At 35.4% G+C, this 20,054-nt stretch overlaps 1 protein-coding gene, 1 long non-coding RNA gene and 4 other non-coding genes across 7 annotated transcripts in view; 1 reads left to right on the top strand and 5 right to left on the bottom strand.

Annotated features, from left to right (window-relative positions):
• Window positions 1-18,903, bottom strand: part of LOC108183430 (gastrula zinc finger protein XlCGF57.1-like) — a 79,841-nt gene extending 60,938 nt beyond the window's left edge. Inside the window, exons 1-3 of one of the 2 annotated variants that reach the window (XM_088649667.1) lie at window positions 18,874-18,903; window positions 18,162-18,311; window positions 7,176-9,624 (exon numbers count right to left, since the gene is read on the bottom strand). In XM_088649667.1, coding sequence (XP_088505793.1) covers window positions 9,080-9,624; window positions 18,162-18,246 — 630 coding nt within the window. In that variant the 5' untranslated portion in view covers window positions 18,247-18,311; window positions 18,874-18,903 and the 3' untranslated portion in view covers window positions 7,176-9,079. Of the gene's footprint in view, window positions 1-7,175; window positions 9,625-18,161; window positions 18,312-18,873 lie in introns of those variants that run through there. The other variant, XM_088649666.1, reaches the window with a different exon arrangement.
• The window catches only part of LOC148682196 (uncharacterized), a 141,144-nt gene that overhangs the window by 20,597 nt on the left and 100,493 nt on the right, over window positions 1-20,054 (top strand). The window lies entirely within an intron of this gene.
• Window positions 2,553-2,624, bottom strand: trnah-gug (transfer RNA histidin (anticodon GUG)). The gene has a single exon. It is a non-coding gene; the product is annotated as a tRNA-His (tRNA).
• trnas-aga (transfer RNA serine (anticodon AGA)) lies at window positions 2,802-2,883 on the bottom strand. The gene has a single exon. It is a non-coding gene; the product is annotated as a tRNA-Ser (tRNA).
• trnak-uuu (transfer RNA lysine (anticodon UUU)) lies at window positions 3,002-3,074 on the bottom strand. Its single transcript has one exon. It is a non-coding gene; the product is annotated as a tRNA-Lys (tRNA).
• Window positions 3,556-3,637, bottom strand: trnas-cga (transfer RNA serine (anticodon CGA)). The gene has a single exon. It is a non-coding gene; the product is annotated as a tRNA-Ser (tRNA).

Here is a 20,054-nt window from a genome sequence, read left to right as displayed (position 1 = left end):
GCTAAACACTCTTAAAATCATTTAACTCTAAAAGTGCCATGAAGACATTCAAAACCGATAGCTTTTAAACCTCCATATTCATACTCTTTGATCATATGATTCTTACGTAAATAATGTGATTTATTTTTCCAAATAAATTTAAATATTATTGAATTTATAGATTTAACTATTTTGGGAGGAGTATATAAAGGATAAGTTAAATATATAATTTTAGATAATCCCTCAGTCTTAGTCAAAAGAATTTCACCCAATATGGAAAGGTCTCTAGCTAGACAATGATTTAGGGATTTTTTCATCCCTTCCATTTTAATATTAACATTTGCACATTCTCTATTAACAGAATTTTTGAAGATGGTAACTCCCAAATATTTAACTTGTTCTTTTACTAGAATACCCTCTAATTCTCTTAAAGTACAATTCTGAATAGTTAATATTCCACATTTTCTTAGGTTTAAGGTGAATTCAGAAGCTTTAGGAAACAGAAATTTTGACAAGAGCTAAAGGGAGCACCTCCCTATTCTTAAGAATTAATAGAGTGTCATCAGCAAACTGACTTAAAGTAAAAGTCCGACCAAGTATATCAATACCTAAAGTGTACTCTGAATTTTTTAAATATAATGACATAAGTTCAACAGCTATATTAAAAAGAAAAGGTGAGATGGGACATCCTTGATGGATTCCTCTTTTGATGTAAACTCTAGGAGATTATCCTGAATTCAGAGATTTACTACTGAATATATCAGTATAGAACATGGAAATTACCCTACAAAAGCTCGGACTACACCCAAAAGTTTCTAAAGATTTTCTAAAGACAAAAAAGAATGCTTAAGGGTATCAAATGACTTGAAAAAGTCTAGAAATAGAAATAAACTTGTCTGAGGAATTAAATACCTATAATCGAGCATATCAACTATCAGTCTGATATGATTGTGAATACTTCTCCCTTTAATGAAAGCTGATTGTGTTTCATTAATTTTCTCGCCTATACCTTTTTTTGAGTCTATTGAAAATACATGAGAGAGCAATTTAAAATCATTGGACAAAATAGTTATGGGTCTCCTATTATAAATAATTTGTCTTTGCTTGGCTCTGGAACTAAAATTCTTAAATTCTGCTTCATAGAAGTCGATAGTTCTGCTTTGTCTTTACTTTTCTTAAGTGCTTCAAAAACTAAAAATCTCATCTCGGGCCAAAAATGTTTATAAAACTCAACTGTAATTCCGTATATGCCTGGATTTTCCATTGGATATTTTAGAAATAGCAACATCAAGTTCAGAGATAACAATTTCAGATTCCATCATTTCACGGAAGCTGTCATCTATAATAGGAACTTTATCTTTTGAAAATGAAAAGAAAAAGTCACAATCACTCTCATTAAATTTTGATTCATATAATAACATGAATAGATGTGATCATCAATTAAAGTTTTCTCTTCACTTACATTGTTATTTATGCTACGTTTATTAATAGTTTTTGAAGCTTGCCTATGCTTTACTAAATAAAAAAAAAATATGAAAAATTTTTCTCCCCCTCCTCTATCCATTTCACTCTAGATCGTAAAGCTCCTTTAGCTTTCTCTGTATAGTAATCATCCAACTCTGATTGCAAAATACGAAGTTCATTTTGTTCTATATCTCCAAGAAAATCTTTATCACCACGGTCATTTAATCTAGATAAAACTGTTAACTGTCTTTTTTTCCTAAGAGAGGAAAACAATAGCTCATTACAGCAGAGTCATTTTTAACCTGATTCATTTTCAATTTGAGAAGAGCATGTGGCAAAAGAAAAAGAAAACCAAACAGCAAATAGGGAGAAAAGCATTTGCCAAATGCTTATATAAAAAGCTGTTTAAAATGTGTTTTGTGATTTATTAATACAATTTTTACTGTTTGATTAATCAGCCTTTAAAACATGGATTAAATAATAATACAGTAATAAAAGTGTCTATTTATTTATAGATTTAAAATGTATTTGTAATGCATTGATTTATTGATAATTAAATGACATTTAAAAACATTTAAATTGTGATTTATTCATGTACATTTTTATGCTGGTCGAAGCAGTGGCGCAGTAGGTAGTGCTGTCCCCTCACAGCAAGAAGGTCGCTGGTTCGAGCCTCGGTTCAGTTGGCGTTTCTGTGTGGAGTTTGCATGTTCTCCCTGCATTCGCGTGGGTTTCCTCCAGGTGCTCCGGTTTCCCCCACAGTCTAAAGACATGCGGTACAGGTGAATTAGTTTGGACTTCATGTCATGTAGGAGACATTAAATAGATCAATGATAACTGCAGAAGTCTTTCTGATGTTGTGGCAATGAATGGACACTCAACAATTGAAAAGATTCCTTCCATGCCTTAGAAGCGTGACTTGATCAGTACTTATCTACACTGCATGCTGGCATCAAAGATCCTATTTCTCTTATATCATATCCCTAGTCTTCCACACTTTAGGAAACGTAAACATTCAGGACGTGCCATTAGCACAGCCTGCACTAAAAGAAGGCTGGAGATAATGGATGGCAACACAGAGTGCGACACCAATGTCACCTTGAAAAACCTGCCGTGACCCGGATTCGAACCAGGGTTGCTGCGGCCACAACGCAGAGTACTAACCACTATACGATCACGGCGAGCTACAAAACAGCCGTTGTGATCTATGAGTGGTATGTTCCTCCCTGTGATAAGCCCCTTTCTCTTCAGTGAGAAGACTCTGTTGTTTTTCTCCTCCTACCAGCACAACGCTTTTCCCAAGAAACAATGGAAATGCAAACAATTGATGACTGCTGCAAATTTAAAATCGGGGAGGACGTAGTCAGCAGGATTCGAACCTGCGCGGGGAGACCCCAATGGATTTCTAGTCCATCGCCTTAACCACTCGGCCACGACTACAAGACTGCCTGTACTGCCATTTCTTTATGCTTAGTACACATATTGTGCATCCAGATGAAACTTTCATCAAGCGATAGCTCAACGTCAAAAGCTGTGGCTCCACAAAATGAGTGTCATACGCCCAAACAGGGACTTGAACCCTGGACCCTCAGATTAAAAGTCTGATGCTCTACCGACTGAGCTATCCGGGCTCCACAACAGTAATTTACAAGTAGGCAAGGTTTGGGTTGTGGTCGGCGCAGACCTTTACAGTACACTAAAGTTTACCGTGAGATGGGGTTTTAAGCTTATGTTTGGTGTGGATGTTGCTAAAACAAAACAGGTTACTTTAAGGTTGACAAGATTGCGACGAGATTACGAATGGCAACACAGAGTGCAACTCCAATGTCACCTTGAAAAATCTACCGTGACCCAGATTCAAACCGGGGTTGCTGCGGCCACAACGCAGAGTACTAACCACTATACTATCACGACGAGCTACGGGAAAGCCACTGGTCCTTCACTCTCTGTCATATGTCTTTAAAAATTGAATGCCCCCAGAGCAGTCAGTTAGCATGCGCTGCCATTTTATTTTTGGTGCTTTTCCCTTCCAGCACAACCCTTTTCCCAAGAAACAATGGAGTTGCAAACAATCATGGAATGTCACAAACTAAATCCTGCGCACTGCCTGGACGTAGTCAGCAGGGTTCGAACCTGCGCGGGGAGACCCCAATGGATTTCGAGTCCATCGCCTTAACCACTCGGCCACGACTACAAGACTGCTTGGACTGTCATGTCCTCATGTCTAGTACACTTGTTGTGCATGCAGATAAATCTTTCGGCAAGCGACATCTCAACGGCATAAGCTGTGGCTCCACAAAAAGAGCCTTACACGCCCAAACAGGGACTTGAACCCTGGACCCTCACATTAAAAGTGTGATGCTCTACTGACTGAGCTATCCAGGCTCCATGGCTTGGCTTTACAAGCAGGCAAAGTGTTGGGTTGTGGTGGGCGCAGACCTTTACGGCACACAAAAGTTTACCGTGAGGTGGGGTTTAGGTTTATGGTTGGTGTAGATGTTGCTAAAACACAACAGTTTACTGTGAGGTTTGGGTTAATGGTTGTTGTAGGTGTAGACATCAGGGGGGTATTCCAGAAAGCTGGGTAAACTTACCATCTGCTAAACCTGAACTCTCGGTTGATTTACCCAAAACCTGCTTACCGCGAGTATGTTGGTTCCAAAACAGGTGATAAGAGTTAGTTAAATCAACCTCCTGAAGATAACCGCGGGTTAATGCAAGTGCACGGCACACACCTGAAGGCATTTTCAGTAGATCGCCGAATTCACGAGTCACCATAGAAAGTCACGGTGAGAAAAAAGGCAATAGAGGCGAAGCTGGAGGTTTTAATCACAGAGATTACATATCTGCTTCAACGAAGGAAAGAAATATAGAATAAGAAAAAGATAAGAAAAGAAAAAATAAATAATAAGAAAGTTTGTTAGTTCATTAAATTACACGTGGCACCCTCCATTTTATTCATTGTAATGAACAATTAAACTTCTCTTTAACATCCTTTTGAGTATGTTGTGTAACCATTCATGCATTTATTTTTCTTGCCATTAATTTTTTAAGGCCACTATATGTGTATTGACTAATAAGGCTTATAGAAATTGTAATCTTTCTGGAGCTAGAACTCTGTCCAAAGTCATTAAACACAGAAACATTCTCCTAAAAGGTCATATTTAATTACTGGAGCTCTTTATTTAACACTCTAGAATATTCTTTCTGTCATGCAGCTAATAGAAAGAGGCCTGTCTAACTGCTTTTTTTTTTGTCTAACTGCTAAGTTTTTGACTTAAACCACACAATCTGTCCCTGTTGTAAGTGATTGTTGTCAGGTAGCTTTAGGTTCTTTTTATGCTTTTTATTTTGCATGCAGACGAAGTTCCTTCTGCTTCAACTAACAAGCAGTGTAAGAATTTGTCTGCACTTTTCCATATTTGAATATTGCTCTTGGATCACAATATATATACATATATATATATATATATATATATATATATATATATATATATATATATATATATATATATACTTTAAATTCTTAAGTAGCTGTATAAGGTCCATCTTCAAATATAAATAAAGTCACATGAGCATCACCTTAAGGTGAGAAATTTATATATGTTACACGTTGAAAGGTGCGTGTATAAAGCAGTGTAAAAAAATCATTCAATTTATTTCAGGAAATGAAGAAATGAACAGACCAAAATATTTGATTAAACAGTTTTTTGACTAATTATATTTCTCAGCACTCTTTCATCTCTTTTGTCTGCTTGGGTCACTGAGATTTCCTCTGGGTCAGGCTGCAGATAGCGTGTCATCGTAAAAGGCAGAAAAGGGTATCTTTTGTCCTCCAGCAAGTAACAATGTAGTGCCTAGTAATGATTCTATTGTATAATACAAATATAATAAGAATAAACATTGTGTAAAGCAACATTTGCTTTATTTATTTATATATTTATTTTTTACTATATTTGTGTTATACAGCCTCAACATATACTGATGAGGTGGGGTCATCCCATATGTGCTGGTAGGATGAAGCAGTAATGAGTTTAATAGTTGAAACACCAAAAGATTGAGGACAGAAAATTAAGTTGTACCTGCACATTTATACTATGGACAGATTTCATATTATCAGTGTCCTTTAGTGACTGATGGAGCTTTAAAATTGGCTGCAATTAATGCACACAATAGCATTTAGAAACCCTGAAAAAAATATTATATTAAACAATGTAGGTGTGTGTGCATGAATGTATACATATGAACGACGTCCTACACCTTAAATTATAGGTATATTTTCCTACTAGATTTGAACTTGCCCCGCTGTGAGCTCCGTGGTTCATTAACAACACACTGTCCACTACACTATTGCCGTGCTCTGAATCAACTGTGTAATTATACGCAGCGATTTATGACCAAGTAACTGTACAAAAGTGTAAAAAACAGTTCAGTGCCAGGCTTACTGTACAGGTGCTCATGCTGCCACATTGTACAGTTGCCTAAAATGCCCTGACGCGAATACAAATAGCTGCACTGAATGTTTTTTATGGTAAGCGCAGACCCGCGGTTTGTCACATTTGATTTCAAAAAGGTTTGTTAAATACATTAACATTATAAATTTGGTTATGAAAAAAAACTATGCACTTATAACCCTCTAACAAGGAAAAAACTTGTATCTGTGTGTCCACATCCATAAATATTCTCATCAAAAGAGCACGCAATGCTCAGTAAACTCTCTGAAACAGACAAACTCTGGAACATAGCAACTTACTCTCTAAACATAACCTGCTCCGGAGCAGGTTATCTTTAGAGAGTAAGTTGCTATGGCTACTTAACATACCCAGATGTTACCTCTGATTTTGGAACCAAAGCTGAGGTTATCTACTCTCAAACTTACCCGGGTATGTCACATAACCTGCTTTCTGGAACAGCCGCCTGGAGACAACAACAATAAAATATCATAACTCTATTAAAGTTCTTTCATGAACCTATTAAGAAATGAAATTAAATTTTATTAATTTTATTAGGAAATGAAAAAAATCATACTTTAATAATGATATTAATAATGTTAATGATGACGACGATTATTATATATTATAATTATTATTATTATTAATATTATTAAGTAGGAAATTATTTATTTAATTTTTTGGAAAAGTCTACTTTTACAATTTGACAGATGTAAACCACTGCAGAAACTAACCAGCAGGTCCATGTCATATACAGTACAGATACTTAATAAAAGCATTAACGTATGCTATGTTTTTTTGTTTTAAAAATGTGAAACTCCTAAATTATATAGATTTATTACACACCGATTGATATATTTCAAGTGTTTATTCAATAGATGAATGATATTGAAATGGTGAAATTAATCAACTTTTCGCTGATATTCTAATTTATTGAGATGTTTTATTTGTATATAGCCTGCTGATCAATAGAAATAAAATTCATTGCCATTGAAATATGTTAGGCTACCTCATATGCTGACTGATTATAATATTTAACAAAAGGATAAAGGTTATGTGTCAGTCCATTACCTTCCTCTTTTATAAAGCAATATTGACCAGACTTACTCATGTTTAGATACAGTTGATCTGATCTTTAGGTCACTGAATCCGATGGGTAAAAACTATATATACTATATATTGAAGGATGTTGTAAACCTTGACATTGTTACGACCTCAAAAATGTCTAGGGCTGAAGTCGAACATAAAAATTATAGAGAAAATAAATAAACAGTTAGCAGGTTTGATTTTTTAATGACCTTTAAGGTTATTTTATTGTGAGAAGGTGGAAAAGGTTTATATTTACAATAAACAAATAAATGAGTGCAAACAAAAAGCTTCAGGGCTGAGCAAGGCCAAAATAACAAACAAAACATTTACTAACTCCACCCCGAAGATAACTTACCTACTGAATCAAAAATAAATGAAGAAAATAAATTACAAACACTGCCCTTACTCCTTAACTAAACGAAAAAAACGAGAAAATCAGTGTCAAAGTAAATGGCACTCAGCCCCTACGGCGCTCAGCTCACAGCTTTATCAAACAGTATTTGACAGTCACAAAAATTGGAGGGGAGAGGAAAAAGGGAGAGAACACCTTAATGTTCACAATTTATAAACAACCAGGAGCACTATGATATGTTTTCCACACTCTTAGAAAACTCTCCGTCTCTCCCCCCAGCGATCTGACTCCGTCGGTTCCTTTTCAAAAGATGCTGACTTCTCCCAGCACCAACCACAGCGCACGCACGCAGCACGTCCAATTAGGGCGGGGTAACCTGGAAACAGGAACGGGACAGGACGAGAGAGGGAAAAAGAGAGACACACACACACACAGCAGCACAGAAACAACCCAATACGCACTTGCGTAACAGTATTAATATTGTAAAACTTAATAACTGTCGCTTTGCCTAAATCATCAAATATTTATCAAGTTTGTATTCTACTCAAAAAAGTAAATGTAGTAAACTAAAAAGAATCTTGAACCTAAAAGTAAAGAAACTTTACTGATAAAAGCTGCAACACAGGACAATTGAATGGGCTTTCTAAACTTGAGTCCCTGGTATACTGCTAACTAACCGCCTTGGAGCTCCACCTTCTTTAATGTGCGGTGTCTTCCCATTGATTTGTTTCTCATTCAGGGAGTCAGACAGAGAACATTATCCAAAACAACACCAGCTACATGACACACTGGAGAGTGGAGTACAGATGTATCCGCACCTGTACAATCACTTGCAAAGAGATTTTAAGCCGCTGAGGTGCTGTTTGCCAGATGTTTTTGAAACTGTTCTTCTCTCAGCCGTCATCATTGTGTTTGCGGTAAACACGAGGAGTGCAACACATATCCAACACCACCTACTGCAGTGTAGGAGTGTTAAAAAAACAGTATACCATCACTCAGCCTTTTCAAACATTATTCAGACATGAAACATCCTGTGCACATGAGAAAATGTTTTGCTGCATTCATGTCATTTTCTTAAGCTGCGCCGAGTGAGCAAAACTCTGTAGACACTGATCAGATCTGTATAGTTTCTCTCCAGTGTGAATCCTCTTTTCTGTTTTCAGATGTGTTAACTGATTACACCTCTTGTAACAGTGTGAATCGTCTGATGCAGTTTCAATTTTGGAGCTGTTAGAAAAGTCTTCTCACACTCAAGCACACGTACTCTTTCACACCAGTATGAATCTTCATGTGTTCATTAAGGTTTGCTGATCGGTTGAAACTCTTCCCATATTGAGTTCATGTGAATGGTTTGCAAGTGTGGATCCTCATGTGTTTATTAAGGTCTGAGGAGTTGCTGAAACTAATCCCACACCGAATCTGCGGTCACAGTAGAGTTTGAGCATGCAAAATTATGTTGTAAGGAGCTGTGAAAAGGAGCGGGATTAAAAAACATGATTAGGCATTAAAAAAAGTGAACGGTTGGTCCATATTTTACATTTCTGTCCAGAGAGGTCATGTTTTTATCTTCGATTGGTCTCACACAGTCAAGTGATGCAATTTTGAAGGTCAGAGTTCATCAAGCTTGAACTTTGCAATGGAGTGAACTGCAAAACTTGATGCACAAACTTGCGTTTCCAGTCTGACGCATTCTCGTGCGTATGAATGAAAGTCTATAGGGAGAAAAGTCCAGTGTAACCACAGCTTAAGTGCAAGTGAATGGTTTCTCTCCAGTGTGGATCCTCATGTGGTGATTAAGGGATGACGATTGGCTGAAACTCTTCCCGCATTGAGTGCATGTGAACGGTTTCTCTCCAGTGTGGATCCTCATGTGGTGATTAAGGGATGACGATTGGCTGAAACTCTTCCCGCATTGAGTGCATGTGAATGGTTTCTCTCCAGTGTGGATCCTCATGTGTAGATTAAGGTATGATGATTGGCTAAAACTCTTCCCACACTGAGTGCATGTGAATGGTTTCTCTCCAGTGTGGATCCTCATGTGTATATTAAGGTGTGATGAGCTGTGAAAACTCTTCCCACACTGAGTGCATGTGAATGGTTTCTCTCCAGTGTGGATCCTCATGTGAATCTTAAGTTTGCTTTTGCTTGCCAAACACTTTCCACACTGAGTGCAGGTGTAACGATTCTTGTCTCTCCTTTTCAAAATACCATCAGTCTGTAAATTCGATTTTTCCTCAATTTTGACATGATGTTTCTCCTCTTTACTCCACTCATACTCTTCAAATAGGTCTGAAATAAAAAAAAAAAACATTATTTTTCACCAAGTCTTAAAAACTCTCATCAAGAGCTGAAACGTGTAAAGACACATTGGCTACACACACTGTAATTTTGATGCACAATAAATGTAAAATGAATCAGATCATACTTAGTTTGGTCCATTAACGTGTACACATTTAAGCAGATTCAATTCAATTCATTTTTTATTTATCTAGTGCTTTTACAATGTAAATTGTGTCAAGGCTGCTTAACAGAAGTTATAGTAAATTGAAACTTTCTCTGCGTTTTAGCAAACGAACCAATATTTGGGGATATCTTATTTTGACATATTCTGGGAAAATGCTTTGAAATAAAAAAATAAATAAAAAACCTCAATACACTCTGGGCAAATTTACTCCCTTTTCGTTATATTCATGGCTGTTTTTTTCTCAATTGGCCTCTATTATAACAACATTTTTTTATTGCAAAGCCATGACAGCATATAATCATGCATTAATAATTGTTGGTGTTTTCTGTGATGACAGTCAACATTGTTTAATTGGTTTGTAACTAACTGTACGTTCACACCGAAAGCGGCGAGGGCGTCAATGTAGCCGGAAGTCATTTATTTTCAATGAGAGCCGGCAGCGATAAGCAGCGAGGAGTGGCACGTCTTTGCGGGTGTGGGCGTCGAGGAGAGTTGAAATCAAGTCAGCTTTATGGTAATGAGCTATGACGCAGTTCGGCGGCAAACAATCAGAATGTAGAAGTCCACCGCTTGAGAGGAGTCCAGAGAACACAGTTCTCCTGTGAACTTTGGTTTCGACCACAGTTGTTCCCAAGGGTTTATTTATTGCGGTCGCCAAATTTATAATTATTTGCAATGTTTCTCTACTGGAACATATTTTAAAATGTTACTGGCGAGCTACTGACGTGCATTAATGTTATACGTTTTTTTTTTTTTTCTTAAAAAAAACTGAATGTCATGCGACAATACAAAACAGTATTGCTGCTTCAGGATATTTTAGACATATGGACACACTGGATAATTAAGTGAAGCAAATCTACATCACATGCAACTTGATCTCTCATTGTTAAACAAATTTGACAATAAGTGAGCAACATTTTCACGCTAGAAAGTATGGTTTTATGCGGGAATGTAACTGATAAGATATGCTGCAACGGCCCCTTTAAATACGAGATCAATGTAGCGAATTTTGACGCTCTCGCCGCCACAGCTAAAGACAGGCAGCGTTGTCGCCAGGGCGGTCAGAGCGACCTTTGACGCACTCGCCACTTTCGTTGTGAACGTACAGTAAGGGGGAAGAGTTTCAAGAAAGAATCTGAGGGGGAAAAAAAGTTTATTTATATATATTTTTTTGATTGCAGTTTATTTAAAATATATTTAGTTATCACACAAATCAACTTGATACACTTGTGAGAGTCAGTAAACTGTATACAACTCTGTAAACTATATAAACTTACATATAGCAAATCTACTGATAAATACACTTTACGTATAACTTAAGGCCTGCACTGGAATTTACACGACACATTGTGTACAGAAGACACATTCAGAGCAAATCAACAATGTAAATATGAAGCGTGTGAGATAATTAAGGGTGTAAGGTTTGTAAAAGCCGAGTGTGAGCATCACATGGTTTTAGCTGTGGTCCAGATTCATGAAAAATTTCAGAGCCTGTGGAGCCATGTCAGCATCAGTCTCTCTTTTACGCTTTTTCACATCTGAAAAAAATAAACAATCTGATTACATAAACTACATTATTAACATTTTTGTGATGTTCACTGATACTAGTACTGAATTTACCTCATAAACTCAGTTACCACATAGAAATTATAAACAACACCTGTTCTGTAAACAACGGTCAGCATATTTACTTAATGAGAGAACAGAATGCAGATAACAAAGAAACTCTATTTTAACACTATCAACCACAAACAAGATTATCAAACTCGCATGAAAAAAATTATTAGTAATTTATAGTCAATAATGAAGTTGTTTTGAACCACACTATAGTAAAGTACTTGAAAATATTTGTTTAATTAATTCAATAGTTATTCATATAACATTTTTATTATATAGGCCTATGAATATCATTATATGCTATATAAGTTATAGGATACACTTTGTACAGCAATGAAACTACAAGAAGGTAAGAATAAAAGACTTACCCGACATAAATTCTATCCTCCGCTAGGTCTAGACGTTCTTCAAAATGTATGCGTTCGTCATCAGAGTCGTGCTCCTTCACTCGTGTACCATGCGCATCTATGATAAAGCTTGTCGTTTTATGCCATGTCTCGGGGAGCGTGAAAATTATTACCTGCCTCACCTCAGTTTATTTCCATATGAACAGAGCGCTCACAGAGGGCGGCATCACAATAGCTGTAATGAGGCGATACAGGAGAATCTGTACCAGTCCTTACTTTTATACGGATTACAAGAAAAGAGATTATTTGTTTTTGACTTGAACTGGTTAATGCAAAACTATACACATCAACCTTTCTATAGAAATATCTCTCATGCCTCTTTGTTGAGTATTTGCAGAGTTTCTGTTCATTTTAATTATGTGTTTTTTCTGACCACAGTCTACATGTTGTGTGCGTCTATTGCAGACGACTGTAATAACAAAGCCTGTAAAAACAGTACGCGGAGAGAGAAAAGAGAGAATGCCTACACTGTTAATTATCCTTTTTTTGCAAAAGCACACGTTTGTTGTCATTGTGAGTGTACACAATAAAAACTAGACACTTAACAGATTCGATTGATGTATTGATCTGATCTGTACGATCAAAACTAAAACTGTAATTCAAGTTCTTTTTGGCATTATGAGGAGAAGACGCATAAAAATGTGTACACGCGGTCTTCAACCCCCTTACTTAAGAGTCTAATAGTTGGTATTCTGAGATTGTATGTAGAGCGGTCTACAAACTTTTTTGCGAGTGTTGAAGCTGGTCTCTGCTGATGAAACTGCAAACTATTTACAGTAAACTTTCTTTTAATTGAATCTCTAACTCCTGCTCTTCTTCGTCTGATTTTTGGGATAAAACTGTTGGTCCCCTGAACTCCATATAAAAGACAAAAACTTTTTGAACAGGCCTATCTAAAGGGTTAATGCTGCCAACTGATGATCAACAGTAAAAATAACATGTTTTACCTCTTCCCAACAGGGAAAACACCAACAACCTAGAATCCAAGATTATTTGGTGCCATGGCTTTGTGGTTAAAAATGTGGTTATAATAGAAGTCAATGGGTTAAAAACAGCCAGGAACACAATGAAAGGGTGTAGTTCTGCACGATGAATCATTTTACTTTCACAATAACGATATTTGTGGCCCACAACCAATAATTAAATATTTTCATGATTTTACAGTATAAACACCAAGCCGTTATTTTAATGAGTGGAGTTTATGGATTGTAGCGCAACACAAGCATGAGGTGACTGCGTCTAGATTGCAAGTGTTTTTTTTTTCGAGGAATGTAATGTTGATCAGGTAGCCTTTGCTCCTGTTCAGTCCAAACTTCCCAAGGTAACACAACAAATCTCATTAACTACCTTAAAAACCATCTCAAAGTTGCTGTCATCAGTAGGTTATGCCGAGTTCAGCCTGCATGATTTTAAAAGTAGTCGTGTCACAGATGTTTTCACACTGCATGACTATCTGGGCAAGCGTTTCGTCGCTGCTTTGTTTACACTGCAAGATGGATCGGCGACAGGGACTTTCACATTGCATGACTTTACTATAGGAAGAATCGCAACAACTTCGTCCAAACTACGTCTCACAGCCAAAAACACGTAGTATATCTTTTGTTATTAACTACATAATGAGAAAGAAGCCTTTAATGGGGTAGAACATGTACATGTTTGCTCACCTGGGTTTAAAGGGAATTAGCCATTTCTCCTCAACGTTGATAAAACTAATTTCTTTCTGTATGAAACATCAAACAGACACGGTTGCTCCTGTCTAACTTCCACTAGTTTTTCCTCCATTTTGTGGGTCCAAATAAACCGAAAAAGAGCGCTTTTAACTTCTCCCCCAGCCTCCCGCTGGCCTGCAGCAGGTATACACACACGCACACACAAGTGAATGCCGCTCTCTCATTGGCTGTAGGCGATCGCTGATGTTATTTTCAGTCAAAACTCAATTCACACGGCATGATTTGAATCGCCGACAGCTCCAGATATTTAGCATGCCAAATATCTCACACGCATCGGTGACTCATCGGCGATTCTCTCAGATCGCGTCTTTGATAGTTCATAGTATACTGTGTGATTGTCACTCACGTGCATGAGCACCGATTTGCCTGTGATTTCAGGCATTTGTCTGCGATTTCTCAAAACCTGTGGGCGAGCCAAAATCGGGGCTAAAATCACGCAGTCTGAACTAGGCATTAATGAGCTCAGGACAAATCTGTTTTGCATTTTTCTATGCATTACTAAACATTTAACAAAATATTCGCAGAGATTTAGCCATTTTTTCCTGACGCGTTTGCCAGTCATGTAGACAGAAGACACAATCCAATTGTTTCAATGAAAAATAAAAAGTCACTGTGGCCCTGTTCACGCGGGTATTCAGGTTAGTTTTCATCAATCTGATGCAACTTTTATTATTTATAAGAAAAGAAAACACAATTTAAAGTTTCAGATTTACCTCAATTTTTTAAAAAGACTATTTTATGCATTAAATAACGAAATAGATTAATTTACTAATTTCCTTTATTTCCGATTACCATGCACTTTATTCAGTTTTACAGTTTTTTTTTTATATATATAATTATTTTTTAGGGGTTTTCATCTTTATTTGGATAGGACAGTGGAGATTTTACAGACAGGAAAGTGTGGTTATCATAGATAGGGACCGGATCAGCAAAGGACCACAAGCCAGGAATCAAACTCGGTCGCCGTGAGCACCTTGGTGCTATGTTTTAACGCACTAACCCCAAGGCTTTTGGCGCAGACAGTTTACAGTTTAAATAAGTGTACAAGCTTTTTTTTTAATAATCGTTTAACAAATATTTAGCACATTGAAAGTAATTAAATTATCTTGTCTTTTGTTTTAAAAATGTGTGCAAAGGATCAGGAATTGATTGCACGTGCATTGCTCTCATGCTACGTTTTCAGGGATAAATTTGCGTCTGTGTGCTGCTTTGAAAAGAATAAAATTATTAAAAAGCACATTAAAGACTATACACATAAAATAAAACAGTCACAAAGGTGTATCTTATGGAAAAAAAAACACCAATTGACGGGGACTGCTTTTGGTTTTTAAAGAATCAAGCATATTTTTAAAAAAGTCTAATTTGCAGAAAAGAAATGACAAACATTTTGCAAAAGGACAAACTTAAACATATCGGCACTGTTAAAAGAACATTCTACTTTATATATTCTTTCGACTCCAATACAACAGCTAAAGCCCCGGTCAGATCACATGATTTTTACTGTCATTAAGTCACTACATCAGATCATGCAATTTTTATTTTCTTTTTAAATCTTGACTTGTCGTTGGTAGCAAATGTGCCAGACTATAGGTAGGTTGCTATATATATATATATATATATATATATATATATATATATATATATATATATATATATATATATACATACATACATACATACATACATACACACACACACGTTGCTATATATATATATATATATATATATATATATATAGCAACGTGTGTGTGTATGTATGTATGTATGTATGTATGTATATATATATATATTTTTATATATAGAAAATTTTCACAGTATGTCTGATAATATTTTTTCTTCTGGAGAAAGTCTTATTTGTTTTTGCATGTTACACTTCAATTAGTACAAAATGCAGCAGCCAGAGTTCTGACCAGGTCTAGAAAATATGATCATATAACCCCAATTTTATCCTCCTTACACTGGCTGCCTGTTAAGTTTCGTATTGAATTTAAAATATTACTTCTCACCTATAAAGCTCTAAATAATCTAGCTCCTGTTTATCTAACCAACCTTCTGTCTCGCTACAAACCAACTCGCTCTTTAAGATCTCAAAATTCAGGGCTTCTGGTAGTACCTAGAATAGCAAAATCAAGTAAAGGAGGTCGAGCCTTCTCTTTCATGGCTCCTACACTCTGGAATAGCCTTCCTGAAAACGTCCGAGGCTCAGACACACTTTCCCAGTTCAAAGCTAGATTAAAGACCTATCTGTTTAGTAAAGCATACACTCAATGCATCACCTAGCGGGTTCCACACAGGCTTCTGCATCTTGCTTATATACACTATGAACAGCAGCTACGCTAATTATTCTCTTTATTCTCTATTTTCACCTGGGGATACTCATCCCGAGGTCCTCAGATTATGCGGAGTCACTGATTGGATCCAAGACCAGCGACGAGATGATCCCAAGGATTCCATATCCGGTACCAGGCCATATCCTGAGCTGCTGCTGCGCTGATGGTCGTGGGGAGTGGAGAACATGAGTCTGATTCCAGCGACGCTCCAGGGACAGACGAGTCTTCGCTGAGGCCATTTTCCAGCCTCAACCATGGCGAATGAAGCTCTGCACAAGACTTTTGGCCAGCGGAGAAATTAAAATGGTCGTGCCCAACTGAGTCTGGTTCTCTCAAGGTTTTTTTTCTTCACTCCCATCAGGTGAAGTTTTTTTTCCTCTCCGCTGTCGCCACTGGCTCGCATGGTTCAGGATTGGTAGAGCTACGCATCTATGAATTGGCTCTTCAGTGTTTGAACTCTCAGTAATGATTAAATCACACTGAACTGAGCTAAACTGAACTGAACTTAACTTAAACACTAAAACCTGAACCACACTGTTCCAGTTACTATGACCATTTATGTGAAGCTGCTTTGACACAATCTACATTGTAAAAGCGCTATACAAATAAAGCTGAATTGAATTGAATTTTATTTCGGCTAGAATGAAAGCAATTATTAATTTATTAAACCCATTTTTTTTTCAATTTTTTTCCCGACAATCTACAGAACAAACCATCATTATACAATAACTTGCCTAATTACCCTAACCCGCCTAGTTCACCTTATTAACTTAGTTAAGGCTTTAAATGTCACTTTAAGCTGTGTAGAAGTATCTTGAAAAATATCAAGTAAAATATTATTTACTGTCATCATCATCATCATCATGGCAAAGATAAAATAAATCAGTTATTAGAAATAAGTTTTTAAAACTATTATGCTTAGAAATGTGCTGAAACAATCTTCCCTCCATTACACAGAAATTGGGGAAAAAAATAAACAGGGGGGCTAATAATTCTGACTTCAACTGTGAGTGTGTGTGTGTGTGTGTGTGTGTGTATGTATGTATATATATATATATATATATATATATATATATATATATATATATATATATATATATATATATTTATTATCTCATTTTCAATTTGTTTGTTTTTTAAATATTATTTTAATCTCAATAAACAACTTGCAGACAATAAAAATGCATTTTATTAAAAGGCGCCTTTCATGACGCTCAAGGTCACCGTACAGGACAGCTAGAACAATCAGTTCAGGTAAAAACACAATAAAAATAATAGCAAAAACAAAACAATACAAACTTAGCAAATTTAGCATATTTAATATTGGGGCTTCCACGATTTTTGACATATTTTAAACCAGGGTTTCTGCAGGTTTCACCAGGTTAGATTAATTAAACCTTTATGAGAAATAGAGTTAAAATGACCTTTTTGAATGAAAAGTTGAAAGTTGTATTGAGATGGATTGTTGGTGAGTGTATGGGTTTTGGCGAGATTGAGTAGGAAAACATGAACAAAGTAAATTAAGACCTTTAAAAAGAAAAGGTTTAAGACCTACAACACAATATTTCAGTAAATTTAAGACTTTTTAAGGCCTGAAATTTGGATTTTGGAATTTACAACGTTTTAAGACCCCATGGAAACCCTGTTTAAACACAATAGCCCTGGTAATTAGTTATTATAATAATGATGTAATTCTAACTCAGATACAATCTGTGAGAACTAGTAACAACTACTAGAAAAAAGTTTAAACCCATAAAGTTGATGAAAAAAAGGGAATTTTGATCACCGTGACATATTAGTACAAAGTACTAAGCCAACATTATCACTGTAATAGCAGATTTCTTCTATGAGAATACTGTAGGTCAAATATCGTCAGCTCAATTAAACTTCTCTAAATGTACTGTTTTTGTTTATTTTATATAGCGCCAGTGCTCAAGGATGCTTTACAAACAAAAGGAGAACTAGAAAAGCAATAACCTTAAGAAGGTAGAGAAAATGGAAGACATAAATAATATGTCATAATATAACATTATTATGTATTATTTATGTAATAAATAATACATAAAAATAATGATAAAAAACATGAGAACAAGTAACAAGAAATAAACTCAATCCTCTTTCAATGAGTGCTAATGTGCATATAAGAGAACTAGGCAGCACACTCAGGGCTGTAAGATGGATTTAATTTACTATTCTTAATATTAATCTGAATGAGGATGAAATGACTGAGTTGGTCTTTGAGAGTGAAAATCAGTAAATATCATTTAAGATATCCAACCTGTTTGTTCCTGCAGATCTTCCTGTTTGACTGTGAATGTTTCTTCAATCTTCACATCTTCACTCTCCTCTTTAATAAACGCCATCTTTATAACAGTGTGGAGATCAGTCGCTTCAGCAGGAGTTTTTCTCTGTGTTTGGACACTTTATCCTGTTTAAAATGAACAAAACAATAAAAATGTCCTGTTTAAAATAAATAAAACAATGAACAGAAACAAAATAACTTCTCTTCAACACTTGCTTCAACAGTTTCTTTATATGAGAGTCATTAACAAACAGAAATCAGATAAGTTGGATCAAGAAACAATAGCCACAAATCAGCTGATTACAACTAGTACTCCATTTCTTATATATAGTGATGTATATTTATAATGGAATGACATAGTGCTATTCAATCAATTAAACTTTCATTAAAACACTTAATACACACTTTTACTTTATTCAAGTATCTTCTTAATTGTTTTGTTTGTTTTATTTATCTTATTGTCTGTTTATAGCACTTTTTAGCACAAGACAAATTTCCTCTCCGGAACAAAAGGTTTATCCTATCTTTATTCAAAAAATAGACCTCATTACTGTAAGTTTTAGTAAATAGTACTACTTTGTATAAGGGTTAAAATAATATTGTCAACAGGTACATAATTTAGCACTGAATGAAAACACTGAAACTTTAATCAATCGCTTTATATAAGGCTAAACGCTTTAAAACAAACCTTTCTCCAGTTGAATCACAGCGCGAAAGCGGCGCAGGCTTATGACGTCGCAAGTCACGCCAAAATAAAAGTCTTTTTTTTTTTACTTTTTTGCCACTTACTCTTAGTCATGAGTCATGACTTATTATATATAGTTTTTCTCTGCGTTTGGACACTTTATCATGTTAAAAATTAACAAAGCAATAAAAATGTCCTGTTTAAAATAAATAAAACTATGAACAGAAACAAAATAACTTCTCTTCAACAGTTTCTTTATATGAGAGTAATTAACAAAAAGAAATCCGGTAAGTCCGAGCAAGAAACAACAGCCACAAATGAGCTGATTAAAACTAGTACTCCATTTCTTATATATAGTGATGCATACTTAGAATGAAGTGAAATTATGCTATTTAATAAACTAAACCTTCATTAAGACACTTAATAAACGCACGTTGTTCAATAGTCCTCTTTACTTTGAGTAAGATAGTATTACGTTGTATAAAGGGTTAAAATAATATTGTCAACAGCAGGTACATCATTTAGTATTGGATGAAAAACCTGAAACTTTAATCAATCGCTTTATATATATGTGTAAAAGTTTTAAAACAAACCTTTCTCCAGTAGAATAACTTTTTTTCTATTAATGCTTAAACTGACAATTCAAGCACATCATAACAAAGTCAGACAGATCTTTAAAAAGAGCAATAATTTACATAGTCATAAGAAAAAATATCTAAAAACACATACAAATACAAATAATACCATTAGACAGAAAGAGAAAAATATTAATAGATTTAGACTAATAATACTAATACTAAAATTACTAAATTAAACAAACAAAATTAAATTAATGAAATTACAATGACACTTAACCAAATAACCGTAAGGAAAGCAAAATCGAGCATCTTCTTTAAATACATCTGCATAATATTTTAGGAATCTTAGATTTTTCTTGTATTATTCTTAATAATATAAAGTGATTTAGGAGGAAGTTAAATTCTATTCTAAAATAAACAAAGGATAGGTAATTATTTGTGAATCTCTGTTTGTGAATGAAAAATTTGCCATATAAGATAAAAAAAAAAGTATGATGCGTTCCAGATATTTAGCTTTTGGGTCTTTTAAAGTCTTTTAGATTCAAGTGTTTCCTCTGCTTGTCTGCAGAAAGAACAGGAGCTGTCGATGTCCAAAAAACTGTAAAT

The sequence above is a fragment of the Danio rerio genome, chromosome 4 (assembly GCF_052040795.2).
Source record: "Danio rerio strain M-AB ecotype USA chromosome 4, GRCz13ab, whole genome shotgun sequence".
Taxonomy (NCBI): domain Eukaryota; kingdom Metazoa; phylum Chordata; class Actinopteri; order Cypriniformes; family Danionidae; genus Danio; species Danio rerio.
Note: the sequence above shows the minus strand (reverse complement) of the source record. Positions and strands in the feature narration are given on the sequence as shown.